The sequence below is a fragment of the Mixophyes fleayi genome, unplaced genomic scaffold (genome assembly GCF_038048845.1).
Source record: "Mixophyes fleayi isolate aMixFle1 unplaced genomic scaffold, aMixFle1.hap1 Scaffold_3978, whole genome shotgun sequence".
Classification (NCBI taxonomy): Eukaryota; Metazoa; Chordata; class Amphibia; order Anura; family Limnodynastidae; genus Mixophyes; species Mixophyes fleayi.
In genome coordinates this window covers 1-18,443 of record NW_027447960.1, presented here as the reverse complement: position 1 = coordinate 18,443, position 18,443 = coordinate 1, and the positions used below count along the sequence as shown (strand labels likewise).

Here is an 18,443-nt window from a genome sequence, read left to right as displayed (position 1 = left end):
GCCTCTGCCCCGAGCTTTCTGGTCTACACAGTGATCCACTCTCCTTAGAATTGGCCTACATTATTTGGGCTGTTATTGGGATACACTTCAAGAATTTAGACTGAACTACTAGTTCTGCTCTCACCAACAACGGTGATATATACAATAGGTGAAGGCTTTTTACTAATTGTTCCCAGTGTGGCTTTTTTTATCCTCTATAGAAGGAGCCATGTATTGCATGGATATTGCAGGTGGTTTTCTGAGATGTTCCTCCCTGTATTGAGTCCAGGAAACACAGATCCAGAAAATGAGATACTGTGCAACTTCCATCCTTATTTAGTATGGAGCTTATGTTTCTGTTTAAGCAGTGAACAAGTGGTTGACTGGCTGACTGATCAACTATAATTTTGGTGAGTACTGTCTATAGGTCAAATATGGCAAGCTGAAAGTTGTTACTTTTAGCACAGGTAGTGTTTGATTAATCCTTGTTTGCCTGAAAAAGATGCTGGTTTGGTAACTGCAATCTCAACAGATCCCCACTCAATTGTGTTACTATATTCAGTGCAATGACCTGGATACACTGTCACAGGATGAACCTCTATGTCTGACTTTTACTAACAGGCCTTCCTCTGGATCAACACAAATAAAATTTATGAAAGGCTGAAAAGTTGGTGTATGTCTGTCATTTTTCAACCCGTCTGAAGCAGGGCAAAATAACAAAATGCATAAAGCTAAAGTGGACAGATTACATCATCATATGTCCATTCTACTCAAAGTCTATATAGTATGCCAGACGGTGGTAAAATTACCCCTTTAAAAACTAATAGAAAACTGGTGTTTAAGCTAACTGTTTAAACCAAAGATGGAAAACATCATTAGTTCTTCCATGTACTATACGTAAACAGTCCTTTTTTTTTTAATAATATTCATTTAAAGGATAATTCCACCAAAACCATAAAAAGCAATGCCACTGGCAGTTTCCACAAAGGCCACCAGATGAGGAGAGCAGAGACCCGGGCAGGAGACAGGATCTCCCCAGTACCATTTGAGGCAGTGAGGTACCTACCTACTTCCAATGCTGGATTTGATTTATTGCATCTATCACCAGTGGTATTTTACCACTTCTTATATTATATTGTGCGATTTTATTTTCATTGCTATATTTTGAGTATAACTTCATATAATCTGGCAGGGTCATCAAAATTCTATAATGTCTAAAATATAGTACTATGTTATGTAGCAGGGTAAATTACCTTCTTTAGTGTTAGCTCCACATTTGTGTCAGCAGTAAAATTATATTTGGCTACTGCTTCTCCAATCTCTCGAACCTGTGCAGGTGGTGGGGGCCGCATTGGCTGTACTTTCTCTGTTGAGCTAATTTTCTGAAAAAGAAGCAATTCATTAGGAGATATTTTGGATTGTAAGAACCAGGACTTAGCAAGGATGTCAACTTAAGCTAACCTGACTACCCACAGCAGCTGTTCATTCAGCTTCAATCAACAACCTGGCTGACTCCTGGTTAGACTGTAGAATACACCTAAGGGAGGGGAGTACCTTCTGGTCATGAAACCACCGTGGTTCTTCTTAATGAAGGTGAACAGGTATATTTCAGGTAGAAATTAATTTATTTTCACTTAAGAGTTTAATAAATATATTTTCAGCTAAAATACAAGTGAAGGAGGTCTACTAACCTCAACATACGAAATTGGTAATATTCCCACTCTTCCGTGATGCTCTCCTTCATACCAGTTCTTGTCTATTTTCCTGAGGACATACACAGTATCTCCTTTCTTAAAAGACAGCTCTCTGTAAAGTACATTTTACTTATCACATTTCAAATATATACGCTGTATGACCACAGTATTCTTATTACATATAATAAACAGAATCAGCTTGTTACAATGTAAAGTTTTAACAACTTCCATTCGGTCAAGTACAGATGACGCAGCATTTTGTTTTCTTTTAATATTCTGCTGAGGCTCTCAATCAATGTGAGTACCAGCCACCAATGAGCTGTGTTCCTTTCCAGTACCGCCCCTCCCCTCCTGTCCTCCTTCCTCCCTTCTCCACCATGTTACTCTCCTCTCCTCTTACTTCCTCTCCTCTCTCCAGTCTTCTCAGCCCCTCCTTGCTCTGTACATGTGGCTATATGGCTGCCTCCATATCTTTAGATCGTGGGTAAATGTGTTTGAAGGATAATGCTATGTAAAGGGGTGTTTTCTATAATATGTTGGATGGGCATTAATGTTATGTTGGGGATTATTTATAATATGAGGTGGGTATTAATGTATGTGGGGTCTGGTGGTGGGGTATTAATATGTGGAAATATTAATGTTATGGGGTGGCTCTTTATTAAATCTGGAGGCCTATAATGTAACATGGGGTTAGTGGGCCTATTGATATATTGGAGTATATCGGGACTGCTACTACAATGTGTCATCCTTATTCAATAATACTGGTAGTCTGGACGCTCGAGTATATATATATATATATATATATATATATATATATATATAATATATATATATATATATATAATCAAACAAAATGGGGCATTTATCTGTAAGTACTAAACTCTGGTGCTAGTATCACAGATGTAGTATAGAAATATTTTGAGACCAGATCGATCTCTTTTCAAATATGAAAACAAAACAATCTCTTAGGTGCTCAGATTTCAATGGCTCATATTCTATATAATACAGCTGCTTCAGTAGGAAGCACACATAGATTGCAAATAAACGCTGCCGCCATACAAGCGAGCTGGCCACTCACTTTGGACAAATACAGTGTACACCATTCATTCCAGACAGCACTACACATGAGACTCCTATTTAGTTATTTTGTGATCTATTTTTCAAGCTACTGTCTGAAATAAATTCCTTTCAGTCGTTCATACCTGGAGTGCCATCTGATGTGTGTGTGTGTGTGTGTGTGTGTGTGTGTGTGTGTGTGTGTGTGTGTGTGTGTGTGTGTGTGTGTGTGTGTGTATATATATATATATATATATATATATATATATATATATAATATATATATATATATATATATATATATATATATATATATATATATATTTATATATATATATATTTATATTTATTGGATGCAGTGCGCCAGTTTGACTGGAAAAGGGATTTCTGCAGGGGTTGGAGGGAGGGCCCCGAACCAGTATCTTGCCTCCATTAATGTTTTACTTGCAATTTTTAACAGTTGGGAAAAAAAGTCAAATGCATTTGCGTTTAACATACGTTTTTGATAGTGTTAAAAATCATTATATATGCATGTATAAACACCAAAGGATATAAGCCCTCAAGGAGGAAGAGGTGTTAAATAAGATAACAAGTCTTTGAATATCTGGATAAATTAACAAAGTGATGCAGGAGACCATCCACACAATTGCAAATCACTTACTTTGGAGTCTGAGCCTTGAAATCATATACAGCTCTAGCAGCCTAGGTATAAAAAAAATAGAAAGTAAGAAGCCTATCAGTCAGTGTGGATTTCTTGTAGTGAAGATAGAAATGGTCAACTTTATACATAAATCCTAACAATGTATGGTGATAGAATGCAATAAATTGTGTACTAGTGTTGGAACAACATTTACTCAACAATTATATCACATCAGTGCATCTTTGTACGTGCAGTTTACATACATGTCATGCTTGTTGGATATTAAAAGTTTTCTTTGTAACTGTTATTCAGAGATGAAAAGTAAAACATACTGTACAGGAACAAACACCAGACTGTAGTCATTAAAGCAGTCTTCAGTGTCTATCAAGTCCCGTTATTAATGAAGATTTTCGATTACTGCTTATCACAGCAAGAGAAAATCTTCTGTTGTCCATTTTATCACTAAAATGATGCCAGGGTAGCTGAGCAATGCTCAATTCCTAGCCGATACTGGCAGGCAGTGGCAAGAGGATTCTTAATGTTTGTGCAGGGATCCTAAACACATGTGTGACCCAGCTTACCGGATTCTGGAACTGGAAGCCTAGCCTCGAGCTTCCAGGTACAGATTCACTTAAAACTAATTAAGTTTTAAAAAAAGAAAAGAAAAAATAGTGCTTTAATAACAAAACTAAAAAATGAGAAATTTTAACAATAAAGCATTTTTTTCTTCTTCTTGCCCCCAGCTATGACCATCCTGATATAGTGATAGGAGGACAGCGGTGGTACTTGTACCACCACTGTCCTCATTAAATAGGTTTCCCGATGCTTTGCTTGGATAAGTCTATCTTAAATAGGAAAAATAGGAAAAATAAACCATAACTTGTTCATATAATATTGTTCCATAGAGGTTAACATATTATATGATGAGGTGGCTTGTAAGCCAGAGTATCCAGCTATATTAAATATCTTATTCCATTAGTGTAACCTGCTAAAGACTAATCAGAATAAATATCAGATTGATATATTCTACATAATAAGAAGTTTTTTTTTACAGGATTCTTGTACATAATTGACTGAGGACAATTGATTGGGTACCTCCTTCTCGTGTGCTCTCCGCCTCGCTGGATTCCTGCTCACATCAGTGAATGCCGAGGAATAATTCCGGGGAGATTCTTGATCAGCTAGAAAACCAGGAGACCATTAAGATACACTAAGCTTTTACTATCATCAGTGTTACCTTTGTGTCAATTGTGGACAAAATAAAATAAAAAAATATTGTGATTGTGCTTTCACTAGAAATGTTTCTTGATCTTAAACTTGCAATCTATTTTAATTCAGTGACATAAGTGTAAAACCATCCAATACAAAATAGGTATGCAGATCCTATTCCTGCTGCAGAGACATTCAATACATTCCTGAGCAGTGACTTCATTGCAGCCTTCTCTGAGAGAAAAGCATCAACTAACAAGGCAGCGTGATCTAATACTGTGATTAGCAAGCGTTTCTTCACATGTATTTATGGTACACATTAAGCCAAGCAAAACTGCAGCAATGAAAATAATGCACGGATGGATACACCAACCACAATATCATGCTCTTCTCACATGCATAACAAAATTAATGAATGTTTAGGGGAATATGGTACAATGGCAGAATGTAATGAGGAGTCTCTATACATCTTAGTTACTTGTTTGGAAAAGCAATATTTCCTCTAATGCCATCAGTGTTTGCCTAAAGACTTTATAAACACCATTGCTTCCAGCATGGCCATAGGCATCACCAACCAGTTGTGAAGACTAATCACTATACAGTGTGCAATCATTCGTGTGACCTAACTCGCACTATAAGGCATTGTCTTTTGTTATTAATTATGTGTCGCATGTACATTACAGTAGTGTAAAAGATCAAGTGGAAATGTCTTTGTTAATGGAATGTAAAATAAACCTATTCATTGTGCACTTAAATGTAAAAGAAAGCTGTGCTGGTAAGATTGGTAATCAATATTCTGTTCAGATAAAGGAAGACTGATGATCCTCTATCCCCACATTATTTTATAGTAAATTGACAATCTGATAAAACATCTACATAAGTAAATTGTATACAAGAGTCTACACAAGTAAATTGTATACAAGAGTCTACACAAGTAAATTGTATACAAGAGTCTACATAAGTAAATTGTATACAAGAGACTTAATCAATGGCTCACGTGATGGTTTCTTTGGGGCAGAGATGTAGAGGAAGCATAAAAATCCAGATTAACTAGGCTACATGTTAATACTAAAAAGGATGAAAGCATCAATAGAATGTGTGACAATAATAAAGTTGATAATCATTTTCATGATTTTGTTTTCTGTTGAAGATGTGAATTAAAAGTTGTCTGTTCAGTTTGTCTCTTCCTACCACATCTCTACTCCACAAATGGCTCTGGTACTTTATCATATGCACATGAAAGCATTTTGCATTACATATTTTGGGGTATATGAAATGGATCAAGGTGGATGTATGATGAAAAGTAAGGATACTATAGTGGAGCACCTTGAAAACAGTATGGACTATCTTGGGAGTTGTTGTTGGTTTCATCCACCTCCTGGTAAGAGGCACTGTTGGGCAATCTTCCACAATCATTTTGATATGGTGTATTATGAATAGCACCATCCTGAGGCAGTTGGTAGTAAGACTGATTAGCGGTGGTCAATGGAAATGCTCTTAAAGATGAATTTCTTTCTGGAACATCTGGAAGAAGCTCACTAATAAGTCTGTGCAGAATGCTGTTATCTGGCAAGCTCCCACGCCTTTTTTCAGCTTTTATTTGGTCACAGATATCCTGGAGAGCAGAGTCCAGAGCGTCAAACACTGATGGTTTACATCGGCTCTTCTCAGATTGCCTTTTAGGTGTAGAGCATTTTTTCCTACGAAAAGGCACTGGACTAACAAGAAATGCTATTTTGGAAAGGCCTGAATCTGTTTCTCGCCTTCCTGAAGATTCATTTTTCTCCTGCTTAGCCCTCTCATGTTTTAACATAGTGGTGAAACGCGTGTATGATGCCGGGCACCTTCCTTTGCAAGAGCTGATAAGGTGCCGATGGTGGTGGTGGTGATGATGGTGGTGGTGATGGTGATTCCCAGATCCATAAAAGCTTTCGGATGATGTGAAGGAATAGTGGTCAAAATCACTCTCACTGCAAAAGGAAGATCCTTCAATTTGTATAAAGTCACTCAGGTCAGACACAACTGCATCAGGATCACTATCAGAAAATTCTACATGTGACCTTGGAATTTGATCACTTGTTACCTCAATATGTACAGGAACTAGTGTTTTAGATTTGCCATTGTGCTGTACCTGAGGTATATGCCTTTCTTGGGTTTCTTCATCCAATAATGATTCAATCGAAAACCGCCGTTTAGGGCAAGAGCTATTGGTAGAGATATCCAAGCTAACTGCAGACAGCATCTCATCTCCAAGGTTAGGCATAGATTTGGATTTCTGGATGAGCCGTTCAAACTCTGATATTCTGGTTGGTACCATATCTCTTGGCACTTCTTCAGACTCTGTCCTCCAACCTGCAAATAGACCTTTTTGCTGCTCCTGCTCATACTGCAATATCCGAGATTTCACTGAACAGATCACTTCAGAGCTCAATAAGTCTTTGCGATTTATACGGTGCATTTTTTTGTATAATTTCAAAAACCCTGGTGTGTCATGAGCCGACCTGTGACGAACCCTGGATCTGTTTGTGGCACAGCCCTCAGAAGTAAACGAGTTGCCCCAAGCTAAAGAGCTATCCTTAGAATTATTTTCACATAATAAGGAACCCATGCTTTCAGATTTGGTCTGGGTATTACAGAAGTTGTTGTGATCTTCTGCTAACAAGTCATCACAACTCCTAGACTTAATTTTTGGCGATGCCGTTTCCTCTGTGCTGCTCCACACCTCTGCATTCTGACGGTTCATCTGCCAGCCATTCTTAAAGTTGATCGAACGTTTTGTATCATCAGGCACAGCTAAGTGGTGGCTATAGCCCCTATAACAATCGAATGAGTTTGTGGCGTTTGGTTTATGAACAGAATAAGCGAATAGAGGGGGATACATTCTGCTAACATCCCCACCTTCAAAATCCAAAAAGCAGCATGATAAAAGAGAGACATTTCCAGAAATTAACAGATTGATAGCAAAAGATAAAGCGTTAGTAATAAGAGTGAAATATAGAGAATTCGATAGAAGTATCCATATCCTCACCAAAATCACTAAAACAAACTACGAAAAAGTAATTATTTTCATAAAAGTATTTCCAGGTCCTTTTTTTTTAATGTTATTTTTACATCACACTCTATTCGAAACTTATATACACCTAGAAAAAACAAGTCTAATTTGGTAATTTGGTCTGGATAAATTAACACATGATTTTAAGAGATTAAAACTGACCATACATGGTATTACACTTATATCTATCTCAAGCTTGTCTTTCTAAACTATCTCATGTCTGTCTAAACACGGGTGAGCATTTAAGGGGGGGGGGGGGGGGGTAATTCAGTTGCCAGAAATACCCCTCTCTGTATGCTCAAATGATGTGATGATAGAGTTTTCATAGATTGAGGCAGTGCATGTGTCTTTACCCTGGTCTTCTCTGGCTCCTTTCTGCTCCTAACCTGTGGCTGAAGCAGTGTTCTAATTGGAGAAGGCTCATGTGATAGCCCTGATTGGCTCTGCAATAGTCAGGTGACAGCTGGAGAGACTTAACACAGCAGCTGCTCAGCTCCTCAACAGCTGGAACATGGGAAAGAGGAGAGGAATGGGGGCTGATATGAATAGCCATCAGATGGGGACACCCCCCATCACAGCACTAATCCTGCCTGCAACATATCCTCTGGGAGTCTGTTCTCGTCTGGGCTCTGTTCCTGCCTGCACTACCACTTGTAGCTAAATGCAAGTGAAAGTACAGTGTAAAATGCATCACAAATTATTATTATTAATATGTAGTCACAATGCATTATAAAATGTTACAATCAGTGTTGTGATCATTAAGCATTTTACATTGGCTGTAATTGTTGCTGATTTAAATATCTGACATTTACAACCATTGCCACATTTTTTTTTCATTAGTTAAGTACCTGAGGACGGTTTATTGAAGCAGGTTGTTTTATGTTGTTATTGTTAATTTATTCAATAATAAAGTGTTTGGAACCCCCCCCCCCCCCCTCTACGAATCCTGCATTTACCCCCGAAACAATCTCATGTGTGTCTAAACTATCTATCTCATATCTATCTGTCTCTCTAGCTCATGTCTAACTATCTGTCTACATCAATCTATCTATGAAGTGAGTTCAGAGTAAATCTAAGGTTGGGTACACACTACAGAAAATTTCTTTCAATGCGCTATAGTTAACGATTTTACCAACAACTATACACGTACACACTATACACGTTTTACAACATTTTCCTTCAGATCTGTGCTCTTCATCTGTCATAACCATTGGCTAAAAAGATCATGACACACCATAGAGATCTATGGACACTGCAGGTCTTGAGTGCATACACACTGCAGAATTTGAATGACAACGTTCCATTGTTGAACAAGATTTTTAGTTTGGTTTAACAATCAAATCAAATGATAAGATGAGCTTTGGAACAATAATCGCTCATCGTTGGAGCGTACACACTAATGTGGTATCGGGCAGAACGGTCGTTTATAGTGTGATTGGCTCGATAATCGGCTGAAAACCCTGTAGTGTGTACCCAGCCTTAGTAATAATTACAACCGTTTTAAAGGAATCATCTGACAAGTATGTTCTGTATAATTTCGACCTCCGTAAAGTCAATTGTAAATAAAAAGGACCTTTTATATTTAGTATTTTGTTCAAACAGTTTTTGATTAGAAAATAAGTGTAGAGATCAGTACAATCGAGCTTTAGATAAAAGCACAACAATCTCATACCATGTATGGTAAATCAGTCTATATACAGGTACACAAGTAGGTGGTGCTGTTGCATCTTGATTTAGAAAACCGTTGGCACATGTTACTGGTAAACTGAAAACCAATGAGTTTGATACATTATATCTCAACATTCCGCCTACCTTTTGTCCGTGAAGGAGATGGAGGAGAAGAGTTAATAAAAGGTTTCCGCAGGGTGGCATTTGCACCTTGAGCTCCCATTCTACTAAGGCTGTTTCTGTTTGTATTCTGGTCACTGTGGGCTCTCTGATGACCTACACTGGGCTCAGACTTCCGTCTTTTCCTGTAGTCACTTGCAGAACTTGAAATAAACAAGAAATAACATTTAACGACCTGCAGCAATTGTCCTCCAGCATGTTTCTGTTATCTCCATGCTTGAGCTATGTTTTGTTCTGCTTGCAGTGCTCTTGCATGTTTTGTGAAACCCTGGCCTGCGTCCAAACCCCACTCCCACAAATCAATAAGAACCTGAGGAACAATCAGAGCATGACATTGCAGCTTCCTTATGGAGAACTCAGACTGCCAACAATGATTTCATTATTGTAATGTCACACAAGCATGGGGATCTTGGTTATCTCACAAGTTTTCAATGATAAAACAATTCAAGCAATTTTCATCATACTGTGGCGTTACAATAACCCATCTGATTACGGATTTCCTTTCTTAAGAGCTGAAATAAATTATAAATAAAACTATATAATGCTGCCAACACTATCTATGAACAATCTAGACACTATCTATCTATACAATTTCAGCATTTGTGTTACATGGTAATGAAACGGAGATCATCTTTTTTATTGGCATTTGTTAAGAGTGAACCTCTCACACGCTGTCGTAGGATTTTAGCTATATAAAGTATGTGTATGTAGAGCAGAGACAATCATCCATTTACATACATTGGTGGTAAGGAGGGTTTTGCATTTTTAGAGCAACATAAATAGAGTGTCAACACGATTTGTTTACAGGACAAAAATAGAGAACATATTTTCAAGGCTAACTACTGTAATTCGCTATGCCCTGCGTATGTTTTAAAATAAAAAAAATGTAGCCATGGCTGCAACTTCACTACAGTACATATAGAAATATGGAATTCAATGGCAAAAAATAACCTACAGGTCCATCTAGTCTGACCTTTTTTGTTTCTTTAAACATTTTAGATTGTCGGTTTTAACAATAACAATAGCCATATATAGTCCCATGTATTCTTGAATTCTTTTACTGTATGAAACAAAAGATACCCTTTAGAAACACTAAAGCAAATCATTCCAGGAACCACTTTTGAATAGATGAACATATAAAAAAACATTACAAGAACCACACACTTCTCATCTATCACAATTAGTTTGGATCAAAAGAATGTGATGTAATATCTGGACACCCTATCTTCTCTTTCTGGGATGTGCATTGTTCCTAACTGCAAGGGTTGCATATACAATATTTTAATTGCTTTGGGACTGTGGATGTATTTCGCTATATTTTTTATATGTATATGTGTTTTTTTTAATAATTATTTATTTTTGAGTGGCCAAATTATATAAATTACAGTACAATACAGATATCAATGCAGCGCAATAGTAACATCAAAAAGCTTCAAACAAAACAAAAAACCAACATGTACAGAATATCATATTGTATCTAGGTCACAAAAGGAAAAAGGGTCTACAGAGCAGGATTCATAGTATGAAATTGTAGAACCAGCTTTTAAGGTTTACAGATATTAACAACAGTATAATATACAGAAGTTAGAGGGGAGGGAGTACAGGATCAGAGGTGGGGTCGGGAGGGGGGATGTCAACAACGAAACATCACAGTGTGGAGTAGATCAGTGTGGATAAGTATGGGTATAGCCTTACAGAATTAGGGAGAAAGATTCAGAGATGAGAAATCAACCACTGCACATGGGTTGACGGCGGAAGAGGTGGAGCAGATGGAGAGAGACAAAGATCTGCATTCAGAGAAGAGCCAGGTGGCCAATACTTGATTAAAAACATGACCTCTATTGTAAAGGTAGTAAGTTATCTACTCAATAGCTACTATATGCCAAATCTAAGTGGTAATAGAGATGGGGAGGTGTTCTTCTAATGTAGAGTCAAGAGGGATTTGGCTGCTGCTAAAATATGTGCAACAAGCTTCCTATAACATTTATCTTGGGGGGGCATAGCATAGCAAAGATCCCTTGCCACCGTGGCCTCAGAGAGACTGTTCAAGAGTCTATGGACTTTGTCCCAGAAGGGAGAGATTACAGGGCATTTCCAACAGATATGCCCCATGGTGCCTATATGACCACATCCACGTCAACAGTCTAGTGATTAGCAGGGAAACATTTTATTGAGTATCACTGGGGTACCGTACCAGCAATAAGAGATTTTGTAAGAAGTCTCTTATTTTGGTTGAGATATAACTTTTGAGGCATGTCCTCTCATGCCTCTTCGTCTGGGAGGGGGATGATCCTAGGTCCCTTTCCCATTCGGTTTCATTATATTTTTGGCACTGTCAATAAAAATACTACAGATTTCAGAAATCATGCACTTGGCCAAGTGGTGATATCCACAGACAGGGCCGGACTGGCCATCTGGCACGTCTGGCATTTGCCAGAAGGGCCGATGGTCAGTTGGGCCGGTCCGGTCTCCTGCGCAGCGATCATGTGAGTATTTGTATATTGAAATAAGAGACAAGACAGTATGCCACTCGGGGGGATAATAAGAAACAGCATGCCACTGAGGGGGGGGGGAATAAGAGACATGACAGTATGCCACTCGGGGGGGGGGGGGGAGGGGAATAACAAGAAACAGTATGCCACTAGGGGGGGGAATAAGAGACAGGACAGTATGCCACTTGGGGGGGGGGAATAAGATACAATATGCCACTCGGGGGGGGGGGGGGGGGAATAAGAAACAGTATGCCACTCAGGGGGGGGGGGGGGAGGAATAAGAAACAGTATGCCACTCAGGGGGGGGGATAAGAGCCAGGATGCCACTCAGGGGGGGTGAGAAGAGCCGGGATGCCACATGGGATTTGGGGGCACTACTGTATGGCATAATATGATTTGGGGGCACTATTGTGGCATAATATCAACTGGGGGCAATATTGTGGTATAATATCATTTGGGCTTACTATTGTACGAACTGGGGCACTATTGTGGCATAATATGATTTGGGGGCTATTAATTGAAAGTGGGGCTGTTTGGGAAAAAAATAACGTCTATTTATTAAATGTGAATAGGAATTATTTATTGGCAGTGATGGTTGTGGGAAAAAGGTATATTTCTTAAATGTAAATGCGAATTAATTTATTGTGGGGGTTGTTTGGAGGGAGGTATATAGGTTTATTAAACGTGAATACTAGTATTTTAATTGATTAAACACCGGGGGGGGTAAATGTATCATACCCCGGTTTTCTCAAGTCACGGCAGATAGGCGTCTTCGCAGCTTAAATTTAAAGCGGTGCTGCCTTGTAAAGGGAAACCTCACTTTACAAGGCAGCGGCGCTTTAAATTTAAGCTGCGAAGACGTCGATCTCCCGCGAGTTTAGAAAACCAGGGTATGATACATTTACCCCCAGGGCTGGTTGGAGGTTTCTAAATTACATGTACCCATTTTTTTTTTCAAAATAGGGCCTCCAGCATTCGAGGATCCAGACAAGCAGCTACTAAAGACACCAGCAGCCACAGGTGGTGAAAGTGACAAGAACACTGGTGGGGAATTCCCGAATTTTGGTGACTGTCTCGTTTAGTGAGATTTGGTCCGACTACAAGGACAGTTGGGAGGTAAGTCCCACTTCACACTGTCCTGCTTGTGAAGGCAGAGCTGCGTGCAACTAACAGTATTGCACTCAGTATTGCCTGTGTATTTGTCTAAAATTTTGTCTAATATGATAACCATGTTACATAATAGGGGTCCCCTGTCTTAAATACCCCGTGCCCTCCAGGCATTAATCCAGCTCTGGCTAGGAGGAGGGAGCGGATAGCTGCTCCCAGTCCCTGGATAGGACACAGCCTGCAGAGGAAGCCGAGGAGCTCTAAGTCTCACAAGATTTGGTAATCTCGTGAGACTAAGAGCTTCCCTGCTCACTCTATAGGAAGTTCCCACCCTGATGGATGTCAGCAGCACCAGAAGCATAGATAAGTACTCTTACCTTACTCACCGTTCCTTCTCTGTCACCACCTCTGGGTCTCTCTCCCCCCCATCCACCCTTCCAGTCGGGGTCCCTCAGGGCTCTGTTCTGGGACCCTTACTCTTCTCTCTATACACCTCCTCCCTGGGTGAACTCATCAGCTCCTTCGGCTTCAGCTACCACCTTTACGCTGACGACACTCAACTATACCTCTCCTCTCCTGATCTCTCTCCCTCCCTCCTCTCTAGGGTGTCCGCCTGCCTCTCTGCCATCTCCTCCTGGATGTCCTCTCGATTCCTCAAACTTAACCTTGCCAAAACTGAGCTCATAGTTTTTCCTCCCTCTCATACCCCATCCCCTTCTGACCTCTCCATCACTGTCGACAACTCCTCTATCTCCCCTGTCCCCCAACTTCGCTGCTTTGGTGTCATCCTCGACTCCTCTCTCTCCTTTGGCCCCCACATCCTCTCTCTTGCTAAATCCTGCCGCTTCCAGCTGCGCAACATCGCTCGCATCCGGCCCTTCCTCTCCCAAGATGCCACCAAATGCCTAATCCACTCTCTGATCATCTCCCGCCTGGACTACTGCAACCTCCTCCTCACTGGCCTCCCCCACTCTCATCTCGATCCCCTTCGATCCGTCCTTAACGCTGCATCTAGGCTTATTTTCCTCTCTCGCCGCTCCTCTTTTGTCTCCCCCCTCTACCTAGCCCTTCACTGGCTCCCATTCCCCTTCAGAATCCTCTTTAAGCTCCTCACACTCACCTACAAGGCCCTCGCCAACTCCACTGCGCCCTACATCTCCACCCTCCTCTCTATTCATGCTCCATCCCGCCCTCTCCGTTCTGCCTCTGACCGTCGCCTCTCTTCCCCCCTTATAACCTCCTCCCACGCGCGTATCCAAAACTTCGCCCGCGCTGCCCCCCTCCACTGGAACAAGCTCCCTCCCTCCATCAGAACTTCCCCTAATCTGTCCAGCTTCAAACGGGCCCTAAAAACCCACCTTTTTCTTAAAGCCTTTCTGTCTCCCACTTAACTTCCTACCTTATCTTCTGCCTCTGTCCCCCTACTCTCCCTCTCTCCCCTGCGTCTCTCTGTCTGTCCACCCCTCCCCTTAGATTGTACGCTCCTCTGAGCAGGGCCATCTCTCCTCCTGTTTCCACCACTTCTAACTCTGCTCTCCAGCTACTTAGCCCTCCTCCTCGAGGGTCCTCCACCCCACGTCCACTCTCACTCCCTCCTCCCCCCTGGGGGTCTCCCTGTCTTCCGCGCCCTCCTTCTTGGGCCCCGTCGTTTGCGGATCCTCCCTCCCCCTTCCCCGCCCTCTCTAGCTGTGCATTGAGCGTACTGAGTTGCTGTGTTTACTGTACTGTGCTGTCTCCCATTGTATTGTGATTTTGTTTGTCTCTGTACGGCGCTGCGGATGCCTTGTGGCGCCTTATAAATAAATATTAATAATAATAATAAGTACAGTGGGCTGGGGGTGTCATAATGTGGCTGGGGGGATGGCGTGATGTGGATGGGAGGGCGTGATAAATTTAATGTTTTGTTATAATGTATGTATCAATGCCCCATGTTGGCCACACCCACAACACAATGTGGCCACGCCCCTTTCGCCGTCGCTGAGCGGCGGCACACAATTTCTTTCCTACTGGGCCTCAGGTGGGCCTGTGTAATTTAAATGCCAGGGCTGATTTTTAGTCCCAGTCCGCCCCTGTCCACAGATATTTTCAAATGGAGTGAGATCCAGGAGTACATGTGCTGGGGACAAGAAGTTGTGTATTTGGAAAAATTCAAAACGATTAAGCATCTTGGAGGGAGACTTCTGTTGGAGCTCTGCCAAAGATAGCCATTAACCCCATCTGGAGAAATCAACAGGAAATTTGAAATCATCCTGGGTCCAACTATGAAGGTTGTGCCAAATAGGAGTCAAGGGGGATACCGGGATGCTGAGCTTCAGTTTTAAGGAGTATATGCCCCAGAGCTTATCAGAAAATTTGACATGGAGGCGAGGGGCCACTGATTAGTAGATAGGCCCCATAGGAGGGACAGGCCAGACAAGCTTAAATAGGTAGTTTAGTTATCAAGTCAGGAGGTGGAACCAGGGGGAGCATATATTTTGTTTAATATTTTTAGGGTTATATGTGATAAATATTAATAAATAATTTATGATAAAGCGAGTATTTTTTTAAAATTGTACATATTTAGAAATTAGATTTTTAACAGGACTGTCTCTATATTGGTTCTCATAATGTATTTATTTGTTCATCCACTCAGAAGTGATCCTTACCAAGCCATTTCAGTGACCCAATTAACATGGTAAATTTTTACTGTATAAGCCCCACCACAACTTATGTACAACTTATATATCGGTATGTAAAACAAGTTTAATATGCGATTGGACAATGATAACTTTATATATTTAACTTCATATGGAGAGATAATGAAAACATATTTAAATTATAAGATAATTTCCACCTTAGCAGTATGTATACCTTATGAATGGATAAGCAAACAGAAACCTATCACTTTATACTAACATGTGATTATTGAATGTGTGCCAAACTTACGAAGCAAAGACCTACTTTTGCGCAATCACGGAATTCCAATTACTTGTTAAAATATAAACATAGGAAGAAGCCATAAAACCTTACAAGTAGCCGGTGTAAAGTAAAATGACATAATCAGCTAACCAGGGGACATTTTGTGCATTTAGATAATATCACTAGGTGTATAATTCCCAATCTTTTTCACAGGTCGTCTTCTAAGTTTGACTTTGAAGACACACTTATAGTAACATGTGATAAATAAAACTGGAACTCTGAATAAATATGACTTACAGTAACATTCACCCCATTGCCTCTCATGGCATCTCTACATGACAGCCCAGTTACATCTCATTAACATATTTTATGGCAAGATTTCTTCACATAACATGACTAAATTGTTATGACACTGACAGCTTAGAAAGGTGACAACATGTAGCCCTGGTGGGAAATCACTGTCCTGGGTACTCACCAGCAAATTTATTCGGGTACGCTGGCACAATATGGGTAAGAGATGAACTTTAAAAGTATAACTAGCACTTGACTGATCAAAGCAGATTGGTTCTGATGCACTTGTACTATTTTGCTTCATGTTAGTAAATTGATCCAATATAAATCGATCTAATATAAGGTGTATTGAGAATAGATGTAAGAGTAATTTCTCACATTACCTGGAAGGTCCCTCAATGCCTTTTTCTATTGATGATTGGTATAACGATGTCTGTAAAAAACAAAACAAACAGAAAAATATAACTGAAGGAAAAGAAATCTACTTGTAAGAGTCATATGCAGTTTGTTGCAGTGTTCATATTATCATTATCGTTTATAAGGCGTCAGAAGGCTTCCGCAGAGCTGTACAAAATACAAACAGTAGACAAACAGGGTATAACGTCACCGAACATAAACGAGTAATATAAAGACTCCAAAAGCTCCAAGCATAGCTAGTACAGTGACGTTGGAGCAGAAGAAAATGCATAGAGACAGCAGGGAAGAGGGCCCTGCTCATAAGAGTTTACATCCTAAAAGGGAGGGCAAACAGACAGCAGGGGGTAAATGTATGAAGCTCCGGGTTCTTCAACACCCGTGAGTTCGGCGTCTTCAGCGCTTAAATTTAAAGCAGCGCTGCCTTGTAAAGGGAAACTTCCCTTTACAAGGCAGCGCTGCTTTAAATTTAAGCGCTGAAGACGCTGAACTAACGGGTGTTGAAGAACCCGGAGCTTCATACATTTACCCCCAGGTGAGGAACTCAAGTATGGATAGATGGTTAGGTGGATGGATGGTAGGCTTTGAGTAACAGGTGAGTTTTAAAAATGCCCGTTTGAAGGTGCACAGACTAGAGGAGAGTCTGATAGAAAGAGGGAGGTCGTTCCAGTGAAGGAGGGCAGCCTGGGAGAAATCTTGGATTTGGGAGTAAGATGTGGTGATCAGAGTGGAAGAGAGGCAAGGGTCAGTGGCCTATTACAGGGAACGGGAGGGGGTGTGAATGGAGAGGAGTTTGGAGATGTATGGGGCAGTGGAGTGGGAGAGAACCTTCATAAGCATTCTCCATTTTGCAATCATCTGTGTGTTTACCATAACAGGAAAACATTTTCATTATTAATATGCTGAACAGAGACTAGTTCAGACAGAAGTTTACTGTCAAGTTGCCTCAGACCTTTCATATACAGTAGTCATATGGGTTGTCTACACTAATAAAGCTTTACACTTTAAATGATGCTCTTTGACATCTCGGCTGTTTGAAAAATATAAGGTTAGAAAAGGACACAAAGATGAAAGGACCAGCTGTACACTTGCTGCTCATGAAAAATTACGCAAACATGCAGTTAAATATAGTGATGGCTACTAACACTGTGGCTTTTTACATCTATGATTTCCACCGATTCCAGAAGGACCCACAAAGACCTAAACTACACCACCAGCCAAGTCTGAAGAATTTTCACAGATTCCGCTGAAATTTCTCAGGTTCTATTAATCCTTTGAACTGTTTATGTTAACTACATGTTGGTTGAAAATAGATTTAGTCTGAAAGTCCTACCTTCAAGTTAAGAACACAGGTAGGTACTAAATAACTCAACACCCCCCAGATGTGAATATGCCAAGGGGACATGTGCATGTTAATCCTCGGCTATTGATGGTCGATGGCAGTATATGGACAGTTTATATTTGTTCATAATAATATAAGAAATCTGCTGAGCAGACTATAATCTGTACAGTGTTTATGGAAAAACATATGCAAATTAGCCATGAAAGTAAACATACATGCTGTACAAGATTACCTGGATAATGAAAGCATTAATCTTACACAACACATTACAACCTGGATAATGAAATCAGATCTCTCACACAGCATTTTACAATCTGGATAATGAAAGCAGTTCTCACACAGCATTTTACAATCTGGATAATGAAAGCAGTTCTCACACAGTATTTTACAATCTGGATAATGAAAGTAGTTCCCTCACACA

At 40.3% G+C, this 18,443-nt stretch overlaps 1 protein-coding gene across 1 annotated transcript; it reads right to left on the bottom strand.

Moving 5' to 3' along the window:
- Nucleotides 1-1,156: 1,156 nt before the first annotated feature.
- Nucleotides 1,157-16,699, bottom strand: LOC142134124 (sorbin and SH3 domain-containing protein 2-like; the record flags this gene model as incomplete). Its single annotated transcript, XM_075194480.1, has 7 exons — nt 1,157-1,361; nt 1,671-1,785; nt 3,391-3,431; nt 4,465-4,550; nt 5,905-7,476; nt 9,443-9,621; nt 16,650-16,699. Coding segments are annotated over 7 exons (2,193 nt in total), but the record flags the coding sequence as incomplete, so codon positions are not given.
- Nucleotides 16,700-18,443: the final 1,744 nt, after the last annotated feature.